We start from the raw sequence: 26,946 nt of genomic DNA on the forward strand, positions 1-26,946 counted from the left end.
TAAAGGTAGAGTTGATCAGTGGACTGGTTTGTAGATCTTTAGAGAGGGATTTCGGAGGAACGCTGTTCGTCGAGAAGCGTTAAGGCTCACCTGCTTATATAGTAGGAAAGGTAACAATCATTGAATATTAGTTTTCAAACAGGAAGAATTTGTATATGACTATTGAATATGAGCATGGCTATCAGGTTGGAAGACCTCTCTACAACATTCCCATCATTGTACATAAGCTCGGTTGTTAGAGCTGATACTCTCTACAACAATATATTGGGAATTAGATAAATGACTCAACACTTAAGGCGCTGTTACTTTCTGTGTGATGAATCACTCATCTGTGAAATATTAAAATCAAAAGAAGATATTTCCGCAATACAACAATACTTCCATTATTTTGACACATAATTTCGCTTTTTTCTGATAATATTTGCATATTTATGAGGGAAAACTGGTTATTGGCTATATTGGTTTCATTGTTTGGTTCATTCGCAGTCTTTTATGTAATTAATTATCGACTTGTCGTTTACTATCTCATATAATAAAATGTCAGAGAAAAAGATTTCTGTCGAAAATTTTTTCCACAACTAATTTAAATTTTGAGAAAATTTTCAGATAAATGTATATTTCATACAAATTGTAGGTGTTCAAAGCAGAAATAGAGTGTGCTAAAACGCTTGACCCACAAAATTATTATAAAAAAAAAGTGGATGAAAGAAGTAAAGTGTTATCAGTTGGCGCTGGAAAAACGGGTACAATCGATGTTAATGCTAAAGAGGTACTTTTTTGTCATTCTAAAATTGAATAATTAAGACAAGTTTGACAATTTAATTTGTTAAAATAGCAATATATATGGATGTGTTGACACTTCAAGAATGTGAGGTAAATTCTGACCTTTATATAATTGTACTAAATTAGAAAAATTTTTAGGGTTCTGTGATAAGATGGTGCATTCATGCTGATGGACATTTTGGATTCACTATTTTTTATGTGAAAGATCAATCTTGCGAAGGCTCAGATTCATTAATTAACATTTATCCTATATTACCGGTACGTATGAAGCAAGCATTCGGTGAAAATAATCCTATGATTATACTCATCTGCTTGGTGCATTTAGGCTTGCAATAATAATTATGCAAAATGCACTGCTGCATAAATTGTCAATTTGTTGAATAATTTTTAAATCATTAACTCATAAATTAAATGGAATATTGAAAGTTGATGCGTGAAATCCATTTACTATTTCGTCTACAGTAAGCCTAAATAATACTTTAACTAAGTTGTTAGAACACATGTAAAAATAAAAGATTCTGTGATCTTTCGTCAATCCGACCTTAATTACTTTGACCTACCTTCTGTCTGACCTATATTTAAAGTTAGATTAATACAACGAAACGGAGGAAATTCGTACTTATACTGAAACCAAACTTCAGAAATTGCCTGGGCCAACTGTGGTACCAATCAGAGAGGAAATTAAATGTGACAAAACTGGTGTATATAAAATTTGGTTCAGTAACGAGCATGCATGGTTGCATACGTTGAATATACATTATCTGATCGATGTTAAACCAGGAAATGAATAACTGTAATGGTAATGATCATAATTCAGGTTACCATAATATAATTGAGTTTTGTGTTCATATGATGAATAAATGTTTGAAAATTGAGTAAATCTTGACATCGAAAAAGAGAGAAAGTTTGCTTGAATAGGATACTAATAGTTAATTATTGAAAACTATCATTTCAAGCACTATAAAAGGATAAATTATGTTCATTTTACTTCTTCATAAAGTTCGTACATTTGCTTTTTGGTCAAGAAAGAATATAACTTATTTTTCAAAAAAAGATAGCGATATTCTTTTTAGAAAGATATAATAATATATTAAAAAATCAAATTAAAATAATCGACGAACTATAATTTTATTTATTCGTGAAAGTTTTAGAACCTGTTTCTGAATTGTTATGGAAAAAAATTCCAACATATTATACTTCGAGATTATCCCAAGAGAAGTTGAAGAAGACTTTAGATCGTCCGCAAAGTACTGATTCCATTTGGTATTGTAAGTAAGCTGTTTAAAACGGTAGGTACTTTTATGAGATCGATCGTAATGAATAAAATTTAATAGACGGTGATCATTATTCAAGTACGGTATATTAAGATGTATTTTCTAAAAAAAAAAACAAAATTTTCATCTGTCGATGCTGAATAAAGTGTCACTCCTTCTTCTTTCGCACATAAATTCTCTTATAACTTCCCGAAATGTTTGTGAAACTTAAAAATACTGGAAAACTTTGAATACATTTTATCCGGTGGTCGTTAATTGATCGTATCGTAAACACGTGAATGGCAAGGTGTTTCAGTTTTAATACAAAATTTCCAGTACTAAGTTTCTTTTAGTGTTCAAATTTCAACCGTTCAAGTTTCTCTTTGTGTTTTTCTTTCTTTTTTCTGTTTTCTTTCTATTTTATATATACGAAAGAATACCTTTTAATGCACTCCTATATTTAATTTGTTTCTTATCCTTTATCTAACTTCAAAATACTCTCATCTCTCATATTATTTTCTTGCAATTAAATGAAAATAATACAAATCACTCATTGTCATTTCCAAAAAAACTTAACTCAATATGTATTCTTTTACCCATTTCTTAAAAAAAAAAAAAACACACTCTTTCATGATTAATTAAATAACTTTATTTTGTGTGATATTGGAGATTTTATCAAATCAAATGAATCTTTCAGTGATGTCATTTTGACTGAATGAGGTCTCATGAAATAATACCAGTAAATGAAAGAAAAGAAATATGAAAGTGAAAAATAAGAAAACACCGGAAAAAAATGGAAATTTAAATTTCCATGAGAGTATCCAAATGTAACAAATTTAATTAGGTTCAACTACATGTCCCATATAACGATACTAAGATTTTCTGAGACCACATCAGAAGTCAAACATTTTGTCTGTCCTCTGTCGCGTTAACACTGATCTGAACCATTTAGCTAGCATTCTCTTCTTTCATGCTTCATTTCCGTCTCTCGGAACTTTCACAGTTTGTTCCACCAGAAAAGAAAATCAATACCTGGAGACAGTAACATTCTTTTCCACCAGAAAAGAAAATCAATACCTGGAGACCGTAACACTGTTCGTTTCATCTGTTCTTTTCTCTCTCTCCCTCTTTCTTTCATACAAGAGTTTGATTTAATCATTAAAAGTTTTAATATGACATTTTACTAGGTGTAATATTTCTGCCAATAACAAAGTTCTTTTAGTTAGAGCAATGGGTGATTAAATACTTTCTGAATTTAACTTATTCATGCAGAGTGTTCCCGCGTTCTCCTAATGCACTGCGAACGATCGCCTTCATTAAGTATTCCTGAAACCATAACTGCTGAAGATACAAATAGTGTGACATATCGCTACTAGGCTGTGTCATCATCACTTTGCAACTGTTTGTGCATGATTATTAATTTTCTAAATGGCATTATTGATTTCAAGTTCAATCGATTGGTTACCGATTGCGGGGATGATCCATTGCATTTTCCTTTTTTTCAGATGATTTCTTTCTCAGAGCAACTTTCGCCCACTTTCTGAATTTTGTGGTATTAAGTTGGACTTAATTAAAATCCGGCTGGGGATGTGAGATCATTACTTATTTGCCAAATTTTAGAATAGTGAAGGAATAATTAAATTCTCATTTAGTGAACTTTAATTTGGAATGTATCCTCATTACATACATTTTCGATAACAGCGATATGATACTCTTAATTAATATGCAGTGCTACCCGTAATTACGGAGATTTCTTTTGAATTATTTTCCGTCAATTAAGGGATCCAAAGAATTGAATTCTTTTTTTCTGGATGTAAAACGATGCCTTCCGAACGGCTGATTTCTCCCAATTTTTTGCACAATTTAGACGAATAATGACATTACCTAATATTATATTGAAGATAATATTTCGAAACTCTACTTATTAAGTCTAAGGTTAACCAATGTATAGTTTCTATCGATAAGTTTAAATCTGTCGCAGTTAAAGACTTTCATTTCTTTCGAGAACTTCACTACAGTAAAAATATGATTTATTAATAAAAGTTAAACTGCTAGGAGATTTTCAAATTTATTTTTCAACGTGTCGTTGCTAATTCTGTTTTGTCGAGTAAGACAGTCCCTCCTTTTTCAAAATGTCCATTCATTTGGAAGACTTACACAACTTTGACAATACATTTAAAACGAAGTGAAAAAAGTCCATTATCTTTTACAAAAAAGTGAAAAAGTTTACAGCTTTCTCGTGACAAACGAATTGGTAATTCATTTGTTCTGTCACTTTGATTGAAAGCTTGGTAAAAAGAAAATCCTACTTTTTGCAATGCTTACAAATCAGTTACTCAACAATTAATTGATGCGCAATGCCTCTCAAACTGATTTATTGATTAGTTCAAAATGCTTTATTAACTGCTATTGCTACTTACAGTCTTAGTAAATTTGCATACTGAATGAGATGGATGGTCCACTTTACTCCAATATTTCATTTAATTCTATTTCCAATTTGTATTAATGAAAATAGAATTATTTAGCGCCTTTACGGAAAAAAAGTTATACATATGAACATTCACTAAGAAAAATAAAAATAGTTCTATTTTTTTGCAGATCCTTATCATCTTCATTTAACACTTAATAATGAAATTGTACGCTCGTAAACGCAATTCTGACAATAATAATTCCTAGCATACAAATTATCTTTTATTACTAATTAGCAATTATATTTTCATTTTGCCATCCAATCACTGAATGGACGAAGGCTGAAAATGGGATTTTAATTTTCTTTAAATCTCTTTAAATTCTGGTTTTTTCGTCTTGCTTTTTTAAATCAACGATTTAGTGTATGTTCATATGCATAATTTTCCGTAAAGACGCTAAATAATTCAGCTGCAAATCATCTTTCTGCTTTGTGCATTTCATGTCAATAATAGTTCGCCTCTTTCTCGACCGCCGGAAAAGTATTTTTCGCGGTAAGCGACAAATCACTCACAGTAAAATTGATCATAAAGAATGAAGTCTATAGGTTGACATGTTTTTATTCAACTGAATTCAGTCGCTTTTTCTAAACATGGGTCTAAATTTAATAAAATCTCAAGAAAGCCTTTAAGATAAACTTTTCCTTTCCTCAAAAAACATCTTAAATTTGAAGGAAAGTTCAAAAATAAGCAACGAAATGGCATAATTTTCAACGTAATTCTTTTGGCAGCAAATAACTGTTTTCAGTAATTTATTTTCTAGAACTGAGAAACCCAACAGTTTTTTAGAAAAAGCGTTTTTCAACTTACGCTTTTTCTTCGAAAAATCAGCAAAATGGAATGATTTAAAAAAGAATCATTTTTTCCTTTTTTTAATTAATTATAATAATTATTCTAATTATAGAAATAGCCCATTTTTGATATAAGTTAACGCTGATGACTTTTCCGCCTTGCGTGTATCATCCTTTTTTCCTCTTTTTGGTTAATTATAATAATCCACTCAGGTTTCCTAATTTTACTACATTTCGATTGAGTAGTTGTGATAAAATGTACCAGTTATACTTTCATTAGCAAATTTTCCGAGTTATAAAATAATTTAAAAAATTGCATTTTGTAATGCTTATAGCATTCAAGTCTACCTACTTCATGATTTACCATTCAATCGAAAAAATTTTAAAGTATCGGAGTATATTCACATGACATAAGTTAGCACGTGACAGTTTGCGCAAAAGTTCCACAACGAGAATGAATATTTTTAATTCTACAACAGAGGGCAATTAAAATGAATATTAATTTCTAGACCACCGATTCGTCCCATAGTAGATCGTCGGTAAACAAGCTTCAGTTGAAAACTCAGGAAGAACTTGTCTGATTATAAACTTTGTGACAAAAGTACGCCTGATTAAATTTTCGAAATTAATATATATCGGTAATTATACACAATGCAATATTTTTCCTGTGCTGAATTGATTAAATTGAATTTATCGAATGGTTAAATCTAATTCCATTTCAACTCTAATTTCGGTATCACCAATGTTTTTTTTTCGCAGATAATACAACATCATCAGGAAAACAAAGAAGTTGAGATAAAATTTGAAAATTTAAAAAGTTTGTAAATAAGATGGGGACAAATTCGTTTGTCTTGCTTGTTTGTTTTATTTTTATTGTATGTGATATTATATAAACTTTGCTTAAAAGACATTTTTAAGCATAAGTTATTATCGGAAAATGAAAATCTATTTCCGTTATATTATGCTGAAATGTCGCAGAAGTTAGTTGGACAGGTGCAACATCTCATTAAATTCAAATTTAGTTCTTTCTTCTTTCTCATCCATTAGATTTATTTCTGCACTGTAACCGAAAAGATTTCTGCGAGAAACCGCCTTTGAAGCTTCAAAAAAAGTAAATTATCATGTCTGCCCAATGAACCTCTCCGTGTTTTTGTGTGAATGGAAAATTTTTTTTATCTGTTGCCGAACTCTTTGCAACTTCTGGTAACAAAAAACGCATTACCTTTGTTTTACCAAGTCATTTTTCACGGTCAGCCCATATTGTTGACTGATTCCAGAACATTCATGCTATCTGGTTCCATCGATCTTCCTCTAGAAAAGGATTTCCCCTTATTTTTTTTCTGAGCTCCAATAGAATTCCTTTGAAATAGTTAAAACAATGTTTGGGAATAAAAATATTGATTTTTTGCTTGTTTCGGACTGGAACATATGCCATGAAATGCTCGCTTACTTTGTATTTCAGCAGTCGTTCAGCCTCGTTCGAATTTGCAGTGCAGTATCTGATAAAAATGATAATAATTAACAGCTCGAAGGTCAGAGGATATGGTGATTGTATAAAAAGCAATTTCTGAGTTTCTAACACTTCCAAAGTCGAATTACTTGGAAAACCTTAGAAAGCTTCACTTGAATTTTCTCTTTCTTTTTACTTTAACCTTTTAATGAATGGCGACGCTTGTTTGTCGAAATTTATCAAAGATAAAAATAATAAGTTTGCCGATCTTGGCCTTGACTCCTTGGCAGGAATGGCTTTTCTACCAAATTCCATTTACAGGTCATGCTTTGTTGAAGGAAAGCTACTGCACTGCTGACGACTTTCATTATTATCTTCACAAAAATTCTTTCAGCTATTCACTTATTTATTTTACTCATCGGAAAACACTGACTACATCTTTGTACGTGGAAATTTTTTGGAGCAATCAAATGAAGAGTAAAATCCAAAATATCAATTTCATTCCAGATGGATTTTAAAATCACAGCAAATTTCACAATTTTAACCATCTGCTACTTCTTGACCAAGCTTTGCCTTTTTCTGAAAGATATAGATTGTACAGACTTTCAAATCAATCATCCACTTCCACTTGCTTCCTCCCGACCAACAATCGTTAAAAAATCATTTCCATTTTAGACTTTGGATATATTTCGAAATACTATGCAGTTTTTTTCAAAGCTTTTTCAACTAAAAATTGATTACAGTGTTTGTTTGATAAACTGAACTTTTCCCTGACACTTAATTATACACATAATCTCACGATCAATTAGCATTTGTAATCTCAACGTATCCATTCTGATTATCCAATAATGTTCTAAGCAATGAAATTTGAATCACTGCGAGATAATTATTAACTTTAGATATGTCTGAAATACATTTGCATATATAAGGTGATATTTTTGGCATATGAAATTGTTAAGGAAAATTCGTTATTAATCCATATGATCTTGTCGATCATTCACTTCTAGAGATAATCCCACAATTTCTTACTTTTTTCGATTTTTTAAAAGTGGATTTCAAAGGGAAAGCATTAGATGCTGATTATTCATTGATATCGTTATCTTCATATCGAAGATTTACTGGTACAACGCACTTTCACCTCTTTCCAAATAGCATTGATATCCAGAAACTCATGAACAATTCTATTTCAAACAAATTTATAAAACCTTAAAAAGCATTTATACTATTAGAAAAGGCTGATAGAATCCTTCACTTGTAGTAATTTAGATATGATTTGTTAGCATATCAGTTATCCATATCAACTGTCTTTCACGTTTGTTCACAAATTTTTAAATAGCAATACAACCACGGACGATTCTTATCAATTAGCAGTTGCAATAAAATGGATATTATCATTCACTTATCAGATAATTATCCATTACTGTATCATTCGCTTATATTTTTCTGAGCATTTCAAGTAATTATTTCAAGTAAGATATCATTCGCTTATATTTTTCTGAGCATTTCAAGTAATGATTATGTTAAACTTCGGATTTAAAAAGATCGACAAGTAGGTAGCGCAATAGGATAAACAGCAGGCAGTAGGTATACTGCGCCCATTCCACGAGATCGATTTATAAATTTGCTGCTTGTTTACATCCAGCTGATTTATTTAATTCATTCCATCTATGTTTTGATTGAAGGAAGGCTCTCTTTCCCCTCTGCTGGCTTTAATATTTCATCCATTCAGCTATCTCTCACAAAACACAATCATGTTAACATTTCCAGTTCGTTTTATTTTATAATTCCAAATAAAGTTAATTTTTTTTTTTTGCAGCGTCAGATATTCGTCAGCCGTATCGCAGAGACTTTTCCAGAAATAATGATCCAAATCTACTTTCAGAGGAGTACAGTACTGTGAACGAGCCTAGATAGTCTATGTGTTACGGTAGTTAATGATCCTCATAACCTCAATGGTAGCTGAATCAGAAAATTTCTGCGTGACAGAAAAATCATGCGAATCATTCCTCTTTCATATTAGTACGCAGCAAGGATTGTGCAGCTAATCCAGGTTACAATAATGGTAAGTGATTTTGAAGTGGACTTAGGTGCTCTTGAAACATTCCATTCCATTCGTCTTAATTCTCTCTCAGATTTAAATTCAAAATCTCAAACTCTCAAGATGACTCGAAACTGAATGAATTTTGATGAATATGTTTAAAAAGCGTCTCACGAAATGTTTCATATCAAGAAGCGAACAAGCCAAGGGCGTGGGATAAACATGATCTTTCTGTATGCGCTTATCATGCAATTCTTCCACATGTTGGTGAATATCATATTTATAAGAAAACTTGAGTTTCCAGCTACCTCCCAACCCTCACCCATCCAAATAGCCATTGTCCACAGAGATACCCGCAATCTCATTTAAAATCCACTACATAGCTCCATCAGTCCTAGACACATCTACCACTTGATGAACATTGCTTCCGTAGTGAACAACATTCCTTAGTGAAGGCCGAAGGTGAACACTCTTAGTAAAGACCAAGGGCCAAAGATTGACAATAAAAGAGTGAGAGGAAGATCTGGCGAGACTAAAGATACATACAAACAGCTCAACCAACAAACAGATAATGTTAAAATGACCAAGACTGTCAGCAAATGTCATCGACATGACCGTTGCCACTTCAGGATTCAAAGTGACCCAGTGGGCCTTTGTTCAGTTCGCGATAAACAATCAAGGGTTGTGGATATTGTTGGTATGATTTGAGAAGTGGGGAGATTTGTAAACATTTAATTATCTTCATCATTCTTCAGATTTGCAAACATTTAATTATCTTCATCATTCTTCTTATTACCACTCAGTTATGAGCTGAGATATGCGACAAATTCATTGAGTGTCACAGTATCAGACTATACTCTCAGGTCGATGTGTGTCCTCAAAAAGAATCACCGACTCTTGTAGTGGGAGTAGGGGTTGCCTATGTGTTGGTTCAGTTTGAAACTCGTGCTGGATTTGCTTATTGTTTCAAAATCTTTTGAACATTTTTTTTGCAGCAGAGATGAAAGGTATACGTACGGGTTCGGATTACAGCACATAAAAAGAAGCAAAGAGGTATGATAATGTCTGATGCATGCTGAGATCTCATTTACGCAGTACTGCTGCTACTGGTTGGCAGTAGTCCGAGGTAGTACCATCATCGTTTGTAATTTCTTTTACATAATGGAAGCACTATCCATGGCTGAGGAAGACTCTGTTATTTCATGCGACAAGAATGAGACTTTGAAAAATGCGAACGATAATGTGACAATTGAAGATAGCATTGGTTGTGTTTATGGTAAATTGGTTTTGCTTGGGTAAGTATTCTCTACTACCTTGCGACGTCGAAAGCGGTAAAGCAATGATATATGCATGTTAGCGTTGCCTAATTCTGAACATCTTGATGTGCTAGTAGATTGAGCAATACACTTCTGTAGATGATATTATGAGCTTCTTTCACGAAGCAAATCCATGGATGTTTGCAGTCATGTGTCACAAACAGATACGCTGCTCTAAATGATCAAATTTTTTTAATTTTGAAAATCCTGATGGTTTTAGTTTTGACTTTATTTAGCAGAAATTTTGATATTATTTCCTTGAAACCTTAAAAGTTCCACAAAGGATCTCTGGTTCGGTAGCAGGGAGCGTACGACTCAGGTTACACTTGAGACTAGTTGTTTTCATATTCTTTTGGAGTTATAGGAAATTCTGATTTGTTACACGTATGTTGTACATTAGTGGAGATGTAATTAAGTTCCAAAAATTCAGATTTGTTCGAATTATCTTTTATTACCCTTGAATGTCTTTTTTGTAGTTATAATGGCACGCTCGAAAGTAGTAGCACTTATGCTCAAGGCCGTAAACATCGTTCAAAAATGATACTGCGCAAACGACTAACGGGTAACGGTATTAAAAAGCATCAAAGCAGTTCGGTTAGCATCCCGCCATCACAGAGTCAGGTGTTGTATTTGATCGATTCCAAATCACTAAATCACTAGTTCTTATTATCGAGGAAATTTATGTTTACCATGAAAGAAATGTTCTACAAGTCAATTTTATGAACTTTTGGTCTTTGTTTATTTAATGCTTTAGAATTTTTTCAGGTAGTGCGCGACGCTTCACGACATGTTGTGTCGTATTCGTACAATCGTAATCACACAGTTCTTGTAGAATACAGCCCAGATCCTTATAAGGATATGTTTCAAGTGATTTCATTTAAAATCATTTCTTAGGTGTTTTTCATATCTGGTTTGACCACCATGAAGCGTGAAATATCTATTTGGGTTAAATAAAAGTTAACTCAAAAACAAAAATCAAAAAAAGAATTAATTTTTGGAGTTAAACAAAAATTAAGCTAAAATTCAAGTCAGTTTTTCTTTTCCTGACCAATGTTAAACACTGACTTGATTTAGGTTTTACGGATCCCGCTTTTTCGATGGCTTTTTTTGTAAACGAAAATATCTTAACATGTTTAAGATACAAACGAGGCGTATTACCTTATACCATAACAGTCTTCACCAAACGATAGTGATGAAGAAAAGAACCTGAAAAAATATGTTTTACTTCCATCATTCTCTTTTCAGATTGGTCGCTCTTCCGAAGACCAAATAGATTTTACCGTTGTGGATACATGGCTTGCTGCAAACGCTCTTCATCCAGGTTCTTCTTTTATTCAACACTTTTGTTCTAAACTGGGTTATAAGTAGTTATCGCAAATAGCAGGGTTTTTGTAAAGTTTCTGTTAATGTTAATTTACGTAATTTTCTCATTACTGAACTAACACAGCGAATGATGGAAGTATTGCTAGTTTGCAATAAGAAACTTTTCAGTTTATGAAGAGAATGTGGGACGGATAACTGGTAGCCGGTAAGGGGAATAGCCTGAATTTAAATGATATACATTTAAATTAAAAAAATTCTCCATTTGAAATTTTCAAATTCGTTGCTGTTCTTTTACGGGTGTATCCAATCATTTTCTGTGAAGATTCTGTTAACGTTAACAACGGAACAATTACCGGAATTCTTGAAATTTCATTAATTTTACAACGAATTTAAAAGGGAAGTGATTTCAGGAGTCTACAGTGAACCAGGATCCGAGAATGCCGTGCTTGATGCTTTTAGAGTTGGAAAAAATGCACGTTGCAATATTCAGAGACCAATATCTTCAACTATCAGTCGTTATGCTTGTCGGATACAAATTAACCGTGACTATCCCCATCGAGCTTTTTTGTATGCAGCTGGATTTGACAGTTCCAGGAACATTTTTCTCGGAGTACTTTTTTTCTTTTGTTCCATATTTCCAAAAATCTAGCTGGACATCTGTCTTTATCTTTAACTTTTTGAGGATTCGTTATTATCTGTTTAAACATGCAATTTTGTCGTCCTGATTAAATGTCTAGCTCTCACGTTTTTTAGCAAGTGTAGCCTTTATTTCTGAACACTATTATGAGTGATTATTTGTTAAAATTTCTCACTTTTTCTTTAGGACTAATTGCAGTAGATATCTGGCTTGAATTTAGTTGTTTTTCATATGATTTTGATAATTTGCAGTAATAAATTGCAGGAAAAGGCAACGAAGTGGACGAAATATGATGGCGAAATTGATGGTCTTACAACAAATGGTATTCTTATTTTGCACCCAAATACCATGCAAAGACAGGTATGATGACTTTATTAGTCATTTCGAGAAGTGCAATTAAACAGTAACTGATTGGATTTTGATGGCGCTGAAAAATGTGCATTTGCGGTTGTGGTTAATAAAGCTCCCATTACTGTGATTCACAAATTTTCCCTTTCGTCTTGCATAAAACCCTAAGTCAGAGGTGAATTTGTTGTTGATTTAGTTCTTAACTGATCCAAGTGAAAAATTCAAGTGAGATATATTTAACTAAAGAAATGGATGCAGCTGACAAATTGAGTTGGGAAGATCAAAGTTGTGGTTTCATTCCAGTTCTCAGTGCAAATCCACCAAACCTTAGCAGGACTGCTTGCAATTCTGCGATATTTTTGGTGAGCAAAAGGCAGTACCTCATTTGCTTTATCGTCTTGGTCTCTCTGCAATCATTTTCAACTTCAAAAGATCTGCCCTTATTTTTGTCTTCCGGATGTCTGGTGACGAAGGCTCTTCATACTTCTTTATTTGCAAATTTGGTGGGGTTTGTTTGACAAGGTTTAACGTTTAAAAAAAAATTATTTAGAATTTTATTTAGAATTCCGGTCAAAATACAGGAGACCATATGGGAATGTTTGTGTGGCGTGAAGTCTCTGTCGATGGTGACATCTATAATATAAGGGAAACGCGCTCTTCAACTAAACGAGGAGAGTTGTTGGCGGATGAAACCAATGAATTACAAGTCTGTCAAATTGCAATTTGTAATGTTGATGTTCTCCAACTTCACGAGTTAAATTTGTCAAATTTTTGACCTATTAGGAATGAATAATGAAACTACTAAAAAAATTTCGGATATTTGATTTGCAGGATGGGACACTGATTGACCTCTGCGGTGCTACGCTTTTATGGAGGACAGCTGAAGGCTTGACGAAAAGTCCGTGCCGCAGTGAGCTTGAGTCAAGGTATCAAATATCCGAAAATAATATAAAAAATATACACAAACATTTGTGCATCTTTGGAAATCGAGATCAAACTAGTTTTTAGCTGATAGTTTTTCAGAGTGAAAAAATTTCTTTTTATTTTTTAAGAATTTTCAGGTTGAATGAAATCAATGCTGGGAAGCCACAGTGCCCAGTAAATCTTAATACTCTCATTATTCCAAGGAAAAAGTCAGCGAAAAGTTATGGTTCTTCCAGACAACCATATGTATGTTTTATTTTTATAATAAAGCTTTTCGCCTCTTGTTTTATTGGTAATGGAAAATTTCCCAATATTTGCAATAAAAAATTCCAAAATCTTGAATTAGTTTGTTTTTAGACATCGCTTTCAGTTTGAACATTCAATTACGTAAGTATATTTCATGTCGTAAATCATTTCAAAATAAAAGTTTCACTTTATGTTGTGAACAATTATCACTTTTAGGTTTATCTTAATTGCGGTCACGTACAGGGCAAGCACGCATGGGGCAAAAATGACAAAAGTGACAGCGGGACTTTGTACAAGTGTCCCATATGTTTGGTGGATTCATCTAAAATAATCCAACTAGTTATGGGGATGGAATCAGCATTCCATCTTGATTCAGATGCACTGGACTATGCTTTCAATCCATGTGGGCATGTTGCTTCACTATCCACTGTGAGGTAGTCCATATTTCCATGAATTTTAACTGAAATATGCCTAAGATTTTCAAAATTGCATCCATCATATTCACCAAATATTTTTGTTGCTTTTTGTAAGCATAAGCATTTCAGTTTGATGTAATTTTTTTTATGATATGTATTCATTATGTATTTAATTTAGTAGTTGGACGAAAAATATTCGTTTTAGCTGATTTCATTGTGAGTTCAAATAATAATGGCAAGTCAAGTCCCAGAACTAATTCGGTTTCTTACAGGTATTGGTCTCGTATTCCGTTACCGCATGGTACAAGTAGCTTTCATCCGGTATGTCCATTTTGTACATCACTGTTATCAATGGATAAACCATATGTTAGGCTTATTTTCCAGGATCACTGCTCTGATTCGTAATCCTTAAATACATAAATGGTTTGTAGTGTTTAGGATCTCCATATTTCTTTATGTATATCCTTCCTCAGCGAGATAGGTACAGTTATTCGATGTTTTCAGATTTTGTTGCAATTGAAGTTGTTTTTTTGTTTCTATCATTTAAAAAGCTATGCTTGAAACGGATAACCAGAACATCCCTCATGCTTGTCTGGTCACTTCACGAGAAGTTTCTTCTTTTACAACCTCTTTTATACACTTTCTTGCACTGTAGTATTTTAACATGTTAATTTGTTTGTTAATATTAAATCTATTGCAAGCCATGCCTGAAAATTCTTTGCTGTCATGTTACATCACTATTTTGTGTTGATGCGAAATTCAGTTATTTTATTCAGTTGTTTGTTTGAAAATTAAATTTTGTATTATAAGAAGCTTATCATATTTTATCTAACTGTGGACATACCGCATCAGTAGAGATTGTTTGTTACACGTATTTGTATTATTCCTTTCATGTGGTTTATGAAGTTCTAAATTTTGGAAGACCCGGGGCAGACATTTGAGATAAAACGCAGATTTACTGATGGTTTATGAGAACTCATGGTCATCATTGAGCTAAATTAATGGTAGGTTGGTGGAGGGAATGTTTTCCATTCAATATCCAAATGGAAATAAGCCCGGCTTTTTGTTGCTGATGGTGAATGATGCAGAAAGAATAAGTAAAACCGACTTTCAAGTTTTTCCTACCTGAAATTCTGTACTTCCATCTTTTCATTTCTTTCTTCCACGATCAAATGTAATTGTGTTTTCGGGCATTTCTTTTGCTGTACAAATTATTTTGCATTTTTCTTGGCAAAATTTAAATTTGATGGATTTTTATCTTGTTTGTAAATAATGACATTGAAACATGTGATCAGGTTTCGGTTAAATTTTTTTTTGGTTTTAGTTATTTGTTACAAGTTATTTTGTATTTTGAGTGTTATTACTCAACTTTGAACTTGAAACATTTCATAAAGCTGCATGATAGATACTTTTTTGGGACGTATTGCCATTATTTGTAAACTGACTACTAGGGTTCCGTGTTACATTACTGTTGCTGCTTGTGATACTATTATTAGTTAAAGTCTTTCACCATTAATATCTCTCATCTCAGTCAAGGAAATCTTCACATACCTTGGAAATTCGTAAATCCTTTCTAATCAACTCCTTCAAATAAAATTCGAAGTTGATGTTTTTGGGGGATATGTAACATCTCCAAACTACACATTTAATTAGGGGTTGGTTCTGTATTGATGGGACTGTTCTCTTTGATTATGCTGTGAAATACCTCTTTTACCGTTGAATATTTCTCGGATGAAATCTACCGTAGCGTAAGGATTGAGCAATGGAAATAACGAAGTCGTTGCAAAAGTTATTGCTGAATACGCAAGGCGTGCAGCATATCTTTGTCACTGATAAGGAGGGTATACCGATTATTGGTGTAAATGAGTCAGGCGGTATGATCTTTTCCTTTTTTGTTCCTGTGAATGAATCGGGTGGTATGGTTTTTTCTTTAAAGTGTCATATGGAAATCATAATTTGCATTTTTTACCTTGATTGCATTTGAAAGTTATAACTTGTAAGGATTTCCTTAAACTTATTTACAGAAGAAGACCTGCGGAATCGAATGCAGCTTATCAACAGTAATCAGATAACGGTGGAACAGATACCCAAGTTGAATCTTGGCGAACAAAAATCGGCAATTTTTTGGTATGCATTTAATTTTTGTGTAGTCAGTTATTTTGGTAGGATATACAGTTTCCCAATAATCCAATTTACTGAAAAGTATCAAATTGAAAAAATTAACGATTTTGCTTTTTGCAAAATCATGATACAAATGATATTTCTGTGCATCCTGTCAAACTTCATAGTGGAACCCTCTATTCGCTTTAGTAAACCAAATTGAACTCACTTCTTTTTCAAGAGTCTCGGAAAAGTTTTGATTTACTTTTGTCGAAATTTCTATGCCAGTTTTATTTATCAGTAATCTTGCGAAACCTCAGGCATCACCTGTTTTAATGAATATTATGTTTTACTTTGTATTTACAGTTATGAATCAACAGCTCTGGTAATACTCCAAATCAGCTCACTTTTTGTAATTATTATTGCAAGTTCTGAAGCTTCCATAGGTACACTACGAAACCTCAGGCATCAACTAGAACCGATTATTACCGAAATTGTAAGTGCGGCTGGCTTACACTGATTACAATATATTTATTTTTTAATAGAATGTATTTGTAATCTGTTTTTCTAATACTCTGTTTTAAATTCAGAATGAGTTACAATTATATCATGTTGAGATTAAAATCTCATTGTCTGTCATTATTGGTCTGACATTCATTTGTTTTTCCGACGACTAGAATTTGACACATATTGTTGATGTGCATGCTTGTTGCTCCAATGCAGTAACTGTTTTGATTGGCAGATCCACATTTTCTCAAGTACTGCATTTGATACATACAAGAACTACTCTCAGCCAGGTGTGCAAATTCTCAGAGATACAATTTTTTAAAGAAATGTTTATAGGAGTTTATCAGAACGATTTGTTGCAAACGATATATGTTCTTATTTGATTATAGAAATCAAATTCCTCATGAATTCTACAGGGATTTCAAAGTGTATTTGACCTAATTTTTTTCTGGTCAAATTAAGTTTTTAAATGTTCTTAGGTCTTTGAACTTTTAAATTATATAAGTCCCGAAAAGTTGTCAACTCTGAGTCGAATCTAGAATCAAATGATTGGATGAATGCATAAATATAGTATCATGAGTAATCAGAAATTCAATATAACAAGCGCCTGACTTCTTATGTTTTATATGATACCTGTATTTATGCATTATCTATGTTCTTGTTTGTGCATGATCTTTTCCAATAGCATCATGAAACAATAAAAAGTTCTCAGCGCTTTAGTTATTTCACTTCTCAGATTATGCCAGAGAAAGTCAGTGCTTTGTGAAATACTAAAATGAAGCTGTGGTTCACTTCTGTATAAGGGTGTAAAGGTTGTAACAAAAAATTTGTTATTGTGAATAGCAGTTAGTTGAAACTCATTTGTACTACGGATGACTGAAGAACAAACAATGAGTGAGAAGGCAGCATTTTACTTTGTCGAAAACTTTTGCCATCGTACATCTTAGTGCCAATTTTCCACTAATCTTAGATTTTCCTTTATGAATCCTCATCAAAGCAAGAATACAGGAAAGGTGATTAGTTATGTTCAAGTAGATATCCAATGCAATTAATTCTTAAAGAAGGTATAAGGGGATTTCAGCCAATATTCCTTGGTAACCTCCCGTGGTCGGAGGGTGATTATTTCCACTCCTACTGAGATGAATTTTAATTCAACTTCTGACCATCAGCTTCCAACAACAAAGTTTTTAAATTTGGAACTGTAGGACAAATCAATATGATAAGTCGACTTTATGCAAATTGCGGCATCATTTTATATCAAGTATCATATATCATTCTAATTCATGGATTCTATATTATCTGGGAATTTTGCAGTTTTTTACCTGAGAGTGTATAAAGCGGTACTCGTCGAAAAGGGTGGATACATCACGAAGTGAATCAACATCTGATCGTAACAACTACGTCTCTTTCATTCGGTGATTCTTTAGATTCATACTGTTTTATATCACTCCTATATATGCGCCAGTTAATCTGATAAATGAGAAATGGAAATATAAATGGAAATTGAATGCAAACAAATATGTAATTGACGTGGGCATTTCATACGTAACCTTTATCATCCCTCAGGTCAGACCAGCCTACACTTCGTGTCGCTGAAATGTCGGCATGTCAAATGGAACAACACCTCAGATGGGACATGAATGTTGACACTTGCCCTGTTTTGTCTTTAATTTGTATTCAAGGAACCGGGGTGAGGAAGTGGTCGGGGAAGTCGGTGAATGTTTGAGGTTATTGACTGATCTAACGATAACTTGGTTCCTTCGGTTGTTGCAGGGAGATAACTCAGACGATGGATAAGTCATTCCAACAAAATCTCAGCGATGACGAGTTCTCCAAATTAGTAAGTCAGTCTTCTCCACCGACACATCTACATTTCTGAGTTATGTGTCTAAAATTTTAGTGAAGCAATAGTTTCAGATATGTTTGTGCAGTTTTTAATATCATTCCAAGATTTGATTTCTAATGGAAAGATTAAGAATCCGGAACATTTCTTACGTCTCCATTTGCTGATCCTTTTCCACATTCATTATGGTTTATGTTTACCTTTTGTTAAGTTTCTTGATATTGCGGGGACGACTTTTTTTTAAGCTGAAATTATTTAGATGATAAGTGATGAAGGATTTCGTTTGGGACATTTAAGGCTTTACAAAGCAGAATTACTGGAATCAGTTGACACTGTTGAAAAGTTGCAACAGTTTCGCCAATTTTTCGGTACGACAACTTTCAAGATACTATCATAATATCTCTAGCATATCATTTTACATTCAATTCCCAAGTTTTCTCCCACTGTTTGGCTTAATTTTTTGTTAGTTATAATTTTAAGGTATTCGTTGCTGTTAATTGATTAGTTTTCAGTTTTTATTATGACTCGTATTGGTTGCTGCAACAAATATCTCATCCTTTTTGTATTATAGTCTCATCCTTTTCGTGCTATAGTTCACAACTATTCCTCCTTCGATTTACCATTAAATATGAAATGAACTCCCGAACACAAGCTAATCTCTTGATATTGTTCAGAGCATTATTTTTGTGAAATCGGTTACATGAAAAATTCTTATTTATAAAATTTAATTATGTTTCAGATGACCCAAGATGTTTTGCTCGGCTTTTGGATTTGTTCAAGGACGATTCTAATAAAAAAATGGCACTAAATTATTTCTGGCGTCGGATACGCTTCAATCGTGAGGCCATGGATCGTATACTCTTTATGGCCACTAAAGGTATTGATTTTGGAACATATCAGAATTATTGCAGACATCCAATGCTACGAATTCGTTATTCCTAGCGCATATATGTGTAAAATTGGAAATTATTTACATCATCTATTCTATGAAGCTCATTTTTTTAATCTACTGCTAGTCATTGGTCAGTCTACTAGTTAGACTACTTACTGATCGTATATTTCTAGAAATACAGCTATTATTAAAAAATTGTGAGAGCTGGTGAAAACTTTGGAATTACCAAAAGAAGCAGAGTGAAATGTATGCAAAAGTTTATTTAAATTAGATTAAAAGAGTGGAAGTCACCATATTCCAAGTTCAGGATTAAAGTTGGATGTTTTTCGTGATCAAGCAATTAGATTATTCCGTTTTAAATTAAGTCATTTCAAGTCATTTCAAGCTTTGTTTTTTTTATGGATTCAGTTTGTATCAAAATACTAGTTCCGTGCAAGAGAAAGACAATGAAAAAAGCAAAAAGAACCTGTTAATTGCTTTCTCATTGTCCTTACTCTTGCAGATAACAAAGCTCTCCTTGATTTGATTCATGAAAGTATACCAGCGAGATCATTGGAGTTTTATCGTAAAATGTTCTATGAAGATACGAAAAGAATGGATAAAATTACAACGACAATTGAACCGCTACCAATCTGTGCGAAGTTAAAAGATGTGGGCTATGAATCCATTAAGAATGTCGTGCGGGAAATGATGAAAACTAAAAGTATGAAGTTCATATTTTCATTTCATGTTAAAATTATTATCTTCTGCATAACAGTACTGTTTTTACTATAAATAATTTCAATTTCGCAATGAAGAAGGCAGTGTTTGCTCTGTTGAAATGCACTTTATTTTCATTTTCAGAGTATGAAGAAGCAGCATGTTATCTGATGAGGAGCCTACCGAAAGTAGGAAGTTTGGAGAGTCAACCATCTAGTTGGTATTTCGATTTTTTAAACGCATGCCTTGTTGACAGTGCTAATCGTTCAATACCTGAATTTATTGATCCTGATTACAAGATCCACTTGGGTGAGTTTGTGGAAATAGACTTGTAGAGAGATGGTGAAGTTAAGGAATAGCGAAATCACTTTTCTTTTTTTTTGATGCAGTTGTTTTTAATCTCTGTAAATGTTTGGCTGGTCTATGTTGACTTTCACCTTTGTATCTGTCTGGAAAAAGCATATTTTAGATGCCTACAATACACAGTGTCGAATCTTGAAGATATCTCAAAATAAGTCGGGACTACAAAACGAGTTACCAAACACTGTGAAAGAGCTAGAAGAACCAGAGAAACCGGAAAGTCGCACCCAAGAACATTACAAGAAATATCGGATGAAAGCATTTAGTGTGTCTTTCGGAGCTTGCTCACTTATGGGAACTTTATTTCAAACTTAACAATAGACCTTGTTACTTTTCTCCATTCACATCATTAACTTGACAACGACAGCATAATGCGATAAGAAGAATGGTTATGTTTCAGGTGATGAAAAATTGGAACGCTTGGAAGATGCAGAATCGATTGAATTGCGACCATATCAGCAGGAACTGGTGGCGACTGCATGTCGAGGGGTGAACACAATCATCTGTGCTCCAACTGGTTCGGGAAAAACTGTTGTAGCTGCACATATCATCCTGGAACATTTTCGTACTATGAAAGCTGCAGATAAACCTTCCAGGGTTTATTTTTGTTGTTCTTGTTATTTTAAAGAAATTCGGCTCAATTTTTGCTTCTGACAGGAGTTATATTACGTTGCTGAATCGGCTTGACTTTATCGAAGCATGTTCTGGAACTTTAGCAACAGTTGGAACCCGTGTATCACATGTTAGCCGAGTTCGGACAAAACATACCAGAGCAGCTTGGTTGGAAGTTAATCAAAATCACGATTCTGAAATGAATCTAGTACACATACGTTTCTCACTTACTCTTGCCCAATGTGCGACCACATCATAAATATCGTTAAATGAATGGTCTATCTTTCATATTAATATTTGCATATTACCATATGTTGAAGATTCATGGTAGGAATGATTTGAACTAAAGTTTCAAATTCCCACCTATTTTAGGTAGCGATCCTTGTGCCAACAATTCCGCTTGTAGAACAACAGTGTATAATGTTGAATCGTTACTTGCGAAAAACGTTCTGGGTCGACGGTATGAGTGGAAGTGAACCAGTCGATGAGAATGGACGTGCTCCAAATGTTTTAGCAAGTCATGTAACCGTTTTCACACCCCAAATTTTCATGTAAATATCGTCAGTTTCTATTTTGTATCATACATTTGCGAATTGGACATAATTGAAAAGCAGAATAAAGAAGTTAATGTTGGTGATGATGAAGAGGGAAATTTCAATGCAGCTGCCTCATAAAGTTTTTAATTTATTTTTGTTTTCTAGAAATTTGTTAAGAAGTATACGTCGAGATGATCGTTTGTACTTCACCGATTTCTCGATGTTTATATTTGATGAATGCCATCATTGCGACGGAGACCATCCATATCACGGTAATTCTTTTTAATTTGGATTTTCTCGAAACTCGTTGATTTTTATAGTGAATGTTTCGTAGTGACATATTAATAATAACTAGCACATTTCCTCATATTCGTGTTGTTGTATTATGATCAGTTAAGCTTTGAAAATTTCGATGTGATTGTTTAATGAGCTTATATTTGAAGCTGAGATTTTTTTCCAGTTCTGATGCGAATGTTGCACAGATTTGATGGGCCAAAGCCACAAATTGTTGGTTTAACTGCTTCTCTTCCACTTGGTGCGGGACGTGCAAATGTTGAAGCAGCACTTGATGTTTGTTTTTTCAGTTCGACAGAAATTTTTCTATTACAGTGTTGTATTTTAGAAGTGACGCATAGTAGCTTCTGTCTTCACTTTAGATTTTAGATTCATTTTAGATCTTTTGGGATTTCAATTTAATCCTCTGACAATTCAGTGTTATCAAATTACAGCATATGATGGATTTATGCGCCAAACTCTCTGCTCATTCTATCAGTACGGTTCGAAAACATATGGAAAATCTTCGTTATTTTGTGAAACCGCCTGTCGATGGTTCGTTTTTCTGGCAAATATTGAGACATAGATTGCAATTCAGCTAAATTTAGTGATTTGGATGCCTAAAACTGAGAGAAAGAACGCTTTCAGCGTCGTTCGTAATTCTTTTTCAGACATAAAACGCGCTCATCGGCCTGAGTACGACAGTTTCTGTCAATCATTAGAAATCTGTATGAGGAAAATTGAATTTGCTGCAAAGCCAGAACTTGAAAAAATAGCCGAAAATAAAGTTATTAATTTTAGAGTGGTTTGTTATAATTTCCTTGATTTATTTGGCTTTTTTTGTTCTCCTTAATTTTAAACTCTAAAGTTTTGCTGGTGCTACTACATCTTTCGTTTTTACGATTACCAATTGCTAGGAAACGAAGTTTGGGCAAAAAATGGAATGCAGTTTTATTGTGCGGCCTGTCATGTGGATTATAAGTTGAACTTCTTTCACTGAGCACGTCCAACAGATTTGTAATAGCTGAAAATACTCGCTACCATTACATATTCATGCCATTAACTATTCATAAATGCGTATGTGGACTGTAGAAAAAGGCTTGTATAAAAGTGTGAAGGGGAAATAATTGAATAATTGCACAAAAAAATAATTGCACATTTTTAGTAATAAACGTTTTGAGATGGCTAAGATCATATCAATAATTTAGTTGCATGCCATGTTGTTTCCATAGCGTTCGGCTTTTCCATGCTAATTTCAGGAGGAAACTGCATTTCCGGTACAGAAGAGTTCAATGCGTTACGAGAACTTTGTTGGAGGCTTGAAAAATCGTTTAGCGGAGTTACCTGGTGGTAAAGTGAAGCATCAGTTAATCAAAATGCTTGAACATCTTGGGGTAAATACCTTTTATTCAGTGAGTTAAAAACACTTTGAAAGTGATGGAATGTTGTTGCAACATTTTTTTCTAGAATTCCACGTTCATCTGTTTTTGAAAATTTATTTATGGCCCTTTTCTATCTCATTACTTAGTGATTGGATTTGTGTTTCAGTATTATTATCGTGCTCTCTGCTTGAGCGATTTACTGCCGAATTGGTATGCTTACAGTTATTTACGTGAAAATATGGCAAAAGAAATTTTTCCGGATAGAAGGGATAGTACAACTATTCAGAATCAATTGAAGAAACTTTTCGAAAGTATGTAATTTGTTGGTAGTAGTTTTATCAAAACATTAAATTAATATTCCATCATCCGTTATCACTAACACTACTTTATTCGTTTCTGTGATTATCATTTGTAATGCTGTAAAATGTGATTTTTGTACCTTCATACTACATTTGATTTTTGTACCTTCATACTACTTTGATGGTTTTTATTTCACAGGTCAATATGCGAAATTTCATTTAAAACTTTTCACATATTCTTTTTATAATGAGGATTAAAACAGCAAGAAATCAAAGATGACATACAGCTTCTTCATGTTTTCTCTGCCAGACTTTTCTGTATCTCTTTGCTTTTTCAGAATTTGTGAAACCAAATGAACTAAATTTCAAGGAAAGTGACTCAGGTGAAGAAAAAGAAATCTTGAAAATGCTGCATACTATTTTGCGTGAACAGTACGTTTCGGATCCAGCATCCAGGACTATAATTTTTGTGACGACACGTAGACTGGCCCAGTATCTATCACACCATTTGAATACTGTCAAAATTGTTGATGGAACAAATCGTGCGGTTGGATTCGTTACCAGTAATGCTTTTTTTTTAGAAAAAATTTAAGTCTTCCGGGAAAAAATAATTAACACCATGAGGTAATATTAAAGAATAATGACGGTTTGTAACAGTAAATATATGAAAGTGGTAATAAATGAGTCACGTAGCTTACGTGTGTTTAGGTTCAAATCGATCATCCGCCTTGAGTGGTCAGACGGCTGAAGAGCAACGAACAGTGATTGAGAATTTCAATCAGGGCACTTTGAAGGTTTTGGTGGCCACATCAGTTGCTGAGGAAGGTTTGGACATTTCTGCATGTAATCTGATCATCAAATACAACAACACAGGTTCCGAGAGATCACTGATTCAGAGAAGGGGTTAGTTAGTTTCAGTCTGGAGTTTTTGAAGTTCTACCTATTCAACTTTGATCTCAAACTTCAAGAATGAATAGTCCATATGCATTTGCTAAAAGTTGTGGCTAATTCTGAAATTTTGTAAAAAGTTTTTCTGAATTGGTAATTATTCCATCTTACCAGATTTTTGTTATTCATAAAAGATTGTCGAGTATTATAGGTCGAGCTCGAGCGAGACATAGTAGATCAATTTTGTTAGCTTTAGATGGTTCTATAGAAGAAAAGGAGTTAGAAAACATTCAGAAAGAACATTTAATGAGACGCTGTCTGGAACATATGCAAACAAAATCGGAAAACCAGATGAAGCAGCTGGTAGGTTGTTAATGATAATAATCATTGATTGCTTCAATAATTTTAGGATTCTCTTATTCATTGTTGGAAAAATCTTTTTATGGTTTAATTTTAATAAGAAAGTTGCTGCTCAGTTTCGTATTCACGAAATCCTTCATAATATCAGTGATTTCTTACCATGAAGCGCGAGCTCTCTCTAAAACTCTCCCGACGCCTTGATTTGATCATTTCTATTGTGCAGTTTCATTTCTTTATCTTCATTTGCTGTTGACAGACTTGAAATTGAGAATATGGACTTCCTATGGATACAATATTTTTTTAAAACGAATCAGATTCAAAATCCTCGTTTAATTCCTTAAATCTTATAACACGTCGAGGCAGTCCTTGGTTTAATATTTTTAAGATGATATTTTACGTAGGGTTGTTTTTGGCAGTCAGTATTCAAATCATATCTATATCAGGTAGAAACGAAAATTAATCAAATGAGAGCTCTCCATGAAGCAAATTTGGTGCGAGAAAATGAAAAGAAACGTTCGCTAGAAGGGAAATGGTTATTTTTTTAAGACCTTGTTCTTACAAAATTCCTAAAATCACTAATTCGTCAAAAAGGATTCAAGTTGAAGAAATGGAAGGAATCAGAACTTACTTTGATTTAAATCGGAATCAAAGAATTTTTTTTCGAAGTGGAATTGATCAAAAGCAGTATTCGACATTATAGTTATGATCTGAAATGCCGTCTGTGTGGTGCATTTATATGTAAAAGTAGTAGTATGCGCATTGCATGCGATAGCCAATATGTTTGCTGCGATCCAACTATTTGGGAACGGATTAATGCTCGTGTTCACAGTGCAAAGGTAAGTTCATTGGCAAAAATTTTATACTTTTATGAAGAGATGAAATTCTCTTTCTTTGATTTCTTAATAGAAGCAATTGAATAAACATTTCAGTAGCATTTCTACGTTCTTTTCTAGGTGTGTATGCTACAGGTACACACACTCCATTTTTTATGTTTACCTTTATTTGTCCATATTGCATTCAGCTTCCTACAATCGGCCTGAATGCTAATTATTATTTAGTTTTCTTCCTTACTTCATTTTTTTAACTTAATGGTTTTATTTGTATATTTTTATGTACATGTGAAACCTAAGGTACCGGATAACAATCGGAAATTTATTGTAGAGGGAATTCATGTAAAAGGCTCCAATTTACCAATCTTTGTTGCTGAGATTTATTAATCAGAATATTTTTGTAATTGTTCCACACATATTCTACTTTTGCACTACTTGGCATTCGTGTTCCTGTCGATCTTCTCAACTGATCTACTTTTTCGATGCAAAGAAATTTGAACTTAGTGTTTTTTTTTCTTAATATATTACAGTCATTGGCAATTGCAACGCTAGTTGGTAAACCCCACTGTAAAGGTAACAATGAATCAGACTGTAATGAAGTGCTGGGTACGATTGTCAAATTATATGGCGCCTTCTTGCCAACGATAGCAGCAAAAGCGATAATAGTTGATGATAGCGAAGGATTATCCGGTCGACCACAATGTGAAAAAAAGTGGGACTCTATAACGGCGGATAAGTTTTGTGTTGAACCAATCACTGAGTCCGATCTTGTAAGCGATTTATTTTTAATTTAGTCGGTCGGTTAAATTTATTCAGTCATCTATGCATGATACAAAGAACTTCTCTCTTAATATGATGACGCATAATTTAGAGAATTAGCTAAAAGTAAGATTCATGGTCTGATATTGTAGCGAGTGACCATAACCCAATTAGATAAAGCTGGCTTCTCAACAGCGACATTGAATTACAAATGAGATTTCATTTCAAATACTTTTCTAGAAAGTGATGTTGAATTCGCTGTACAACTACTCACGACAGCAGCATCTTCAATTTGAAGCCGAAGCAGGACTTGCTGTTAAGCGTGCTCTCACTGAAATGAAAAAAGAAAAGCGACCTTTCGCAATCCAGGAATAAACCCTATTCTACAAGATATTTTCCCGTATTTGTTCGTCCCTCCAACTTTGTTGCTTTATTTAACTTCCAACCGGAGCTTTGTCAATTCGAAACAAATGTAATCCACTGTAAATTTAGAATGTGACTGCACCATTCCCTTTCAGTGCCTTTCTCCTTGAAGTCGATTATGCTTTACTTTGACAGATCTCTACAAATCTCTACATACCGTCTCATTCACTTGTCTCATATGACTTCTTTTTCA

General features: G+C 33.4%; 6 protein-coding genes across 6 annotated transcripts in view; all 6 read left to right on the forward strand.

Annotated features, from left to right (window-relative positions):
- LOAG_16477 (hypothetical protein) overlaps nt 1–1,601 on the forward strand; it is a gene marked incomplete at its 5' end in the record, with an annotated part of 3,960 nt that extends 2,359 nt beyond the window's left edge. Inside the window, 3 exons of the mRNA XM_020449129.1 lie at nt 635–769; nt 922–1,041; nt 1,425–1,601. Coding sequence (XP_020307386.1) covers nt 635–769; nt 922–1,041; nt 1,425–1,574 — 405 coding nt within the window. The 3' untranslated portion in view covers nt 1,575–1,601. The remainder of the gene's footprint in view (nt 1–634; nt 770–921; nt 1,042–1,424) is intronic.
- A 5,353-nt stretch (nt 1,602–6,954) lies between these two features.
- Nucleotides 6,955–8,656, forward strand: LOAG_02326 (hypothetical protein; the record flags this gene model as incomplete). Its single annotated transcript, XM_003137864.1, has 3 exons — nt 6,955–7,063; nt 7,702–7,863; nt 8,559–8,656. The coding sequence occupies 3 exons, from the start codon at nt 6,955–6,957 to the stop codon at nt 8,654–8,656; spliced, it is 369 nt and encodes a 122-aa protein (XP_003137912.1).
- A 301-nt stretch (nt 8,657–8,957) lies between these two features.
- LOAG_02327 (hypothetical protein) lies at nt 8,958–9,488 on the forward strand (the record flags this gene model as incomplete). The annotated part of the gene is made up of 2 exons (XM_003137865.1): nt 8,958–9,013; nt 9,236–9,488. 2 exons carry the CDS (start codon nt 8,958–8,960, stop codon nt 9,486–9,488), a joined length of 309 nt encoding a protein of 102 aa, XP_003137913.1.
- Nucleotides 9,489–9,769: 281 nt separating this feature from the next.
- On the forward strand, nt 9,770–14,485 carry LOAG_02328 (pellino family protein). The gene is made up of 11 exons (XM_003137866.2): nt 9,770–10,075; nt 10,573–10,717; nt 10,862–10,963; nt 11,342–11,417; nt 11,830–12,029; nt 12,321–12,416; nt 12,967–13,110; nt 13,236–13,330; nt 13,466–13,574; nt 13,791–14,008; nt 14,263–14,485. The coding sequence occupies exons 1-11, from the start codon at nt 9,849–9,851 to the stop codon at nt 14,393–14,395; spliced, it is 1,545 nt and encodes a 514-aa protein (XP_003137914.2). The 5' UTR covers nt 9,770–9,848; the 3' UTR covers nt 14,396–14,485.
- Nucleotides 14,486–15,360: 875 nt separating this feature from the next.
- On the forward strand, nt 15,361–17,221 carry LOAG_02329 (hypothetical protein). Its single transcript, XM_003137867.2, has 3 exons — nt 15,361–15,864; nt 16,015–16,117; nt 16,457–17,221. The coding sequence occupies exons 1-3, from the start codon at nt 15,753–15,755 to the stop codon at nt 16,608–16,610; spliced, it is 369 nt and encodes a 122-aa protein (XP_003137915.1). The 5' UTR covers nt 15,361–15,752; the 3' UTR covers nt 16,611–17,221.
- Nucleotides 17,222–17,905: 684 nt separating this feature from the next.
- Nucleotides 17,906–26,914, forward strand: LOAG_02330 (type III restriction enzyme). Its single transcript, XM_020445975.1, has 22 exons — nt 17,906–18,012; nt 18,371–18,437; nt 18,700–18,808; nt 19,180–19,317; nt 19,835–20,035; nt 20,176–20,340; nt 20,501–20,656; nt 20,792–20,988; nt 21,376–21,554; nt 21,705–21,811; nt 22,000–22,109; nt 22,268–22,367; nt 22,484–22,617; nt 23,072–23,206; nt 23,361–23,505; nt 23,832–24,056; nt 24,202–24,396; nt 24,593–24,748; nt 25,189–25,273; nt 25,442–25,577; nt 26,102–26,341; nt 26,571–26,914. The coding sequence occupies exons 2-22, from the start codon at nt 18,387–18,389 to the stop codon at nt 26,703–26,705; spliced, it is 3,099 nt and encodes a 1,032-aa protein (XP_020303625.1). The 5' UTR covers nt 17,906–18,012; nt 18,371–18,386; the 3' UTR covers nt 26,706–26,914.
- The last annotated feature ends 32 nt before the right edge of the window (nt 26,915–26,946 follow it).

This window comes from Loa loa, assembly GCF_000183805.2.
Source record: "Loa loa unplaced genomic scaffold supercont3.5, whole genome shotgun sequence".
In the NCBI taxonomy this organism is placed as follows: domain Eukaryota; kingdom Metazoa; phylum Nematoda; class Chromadorea; order Rhabditida; family Onchocercidae; genus Loa; species Loa loa.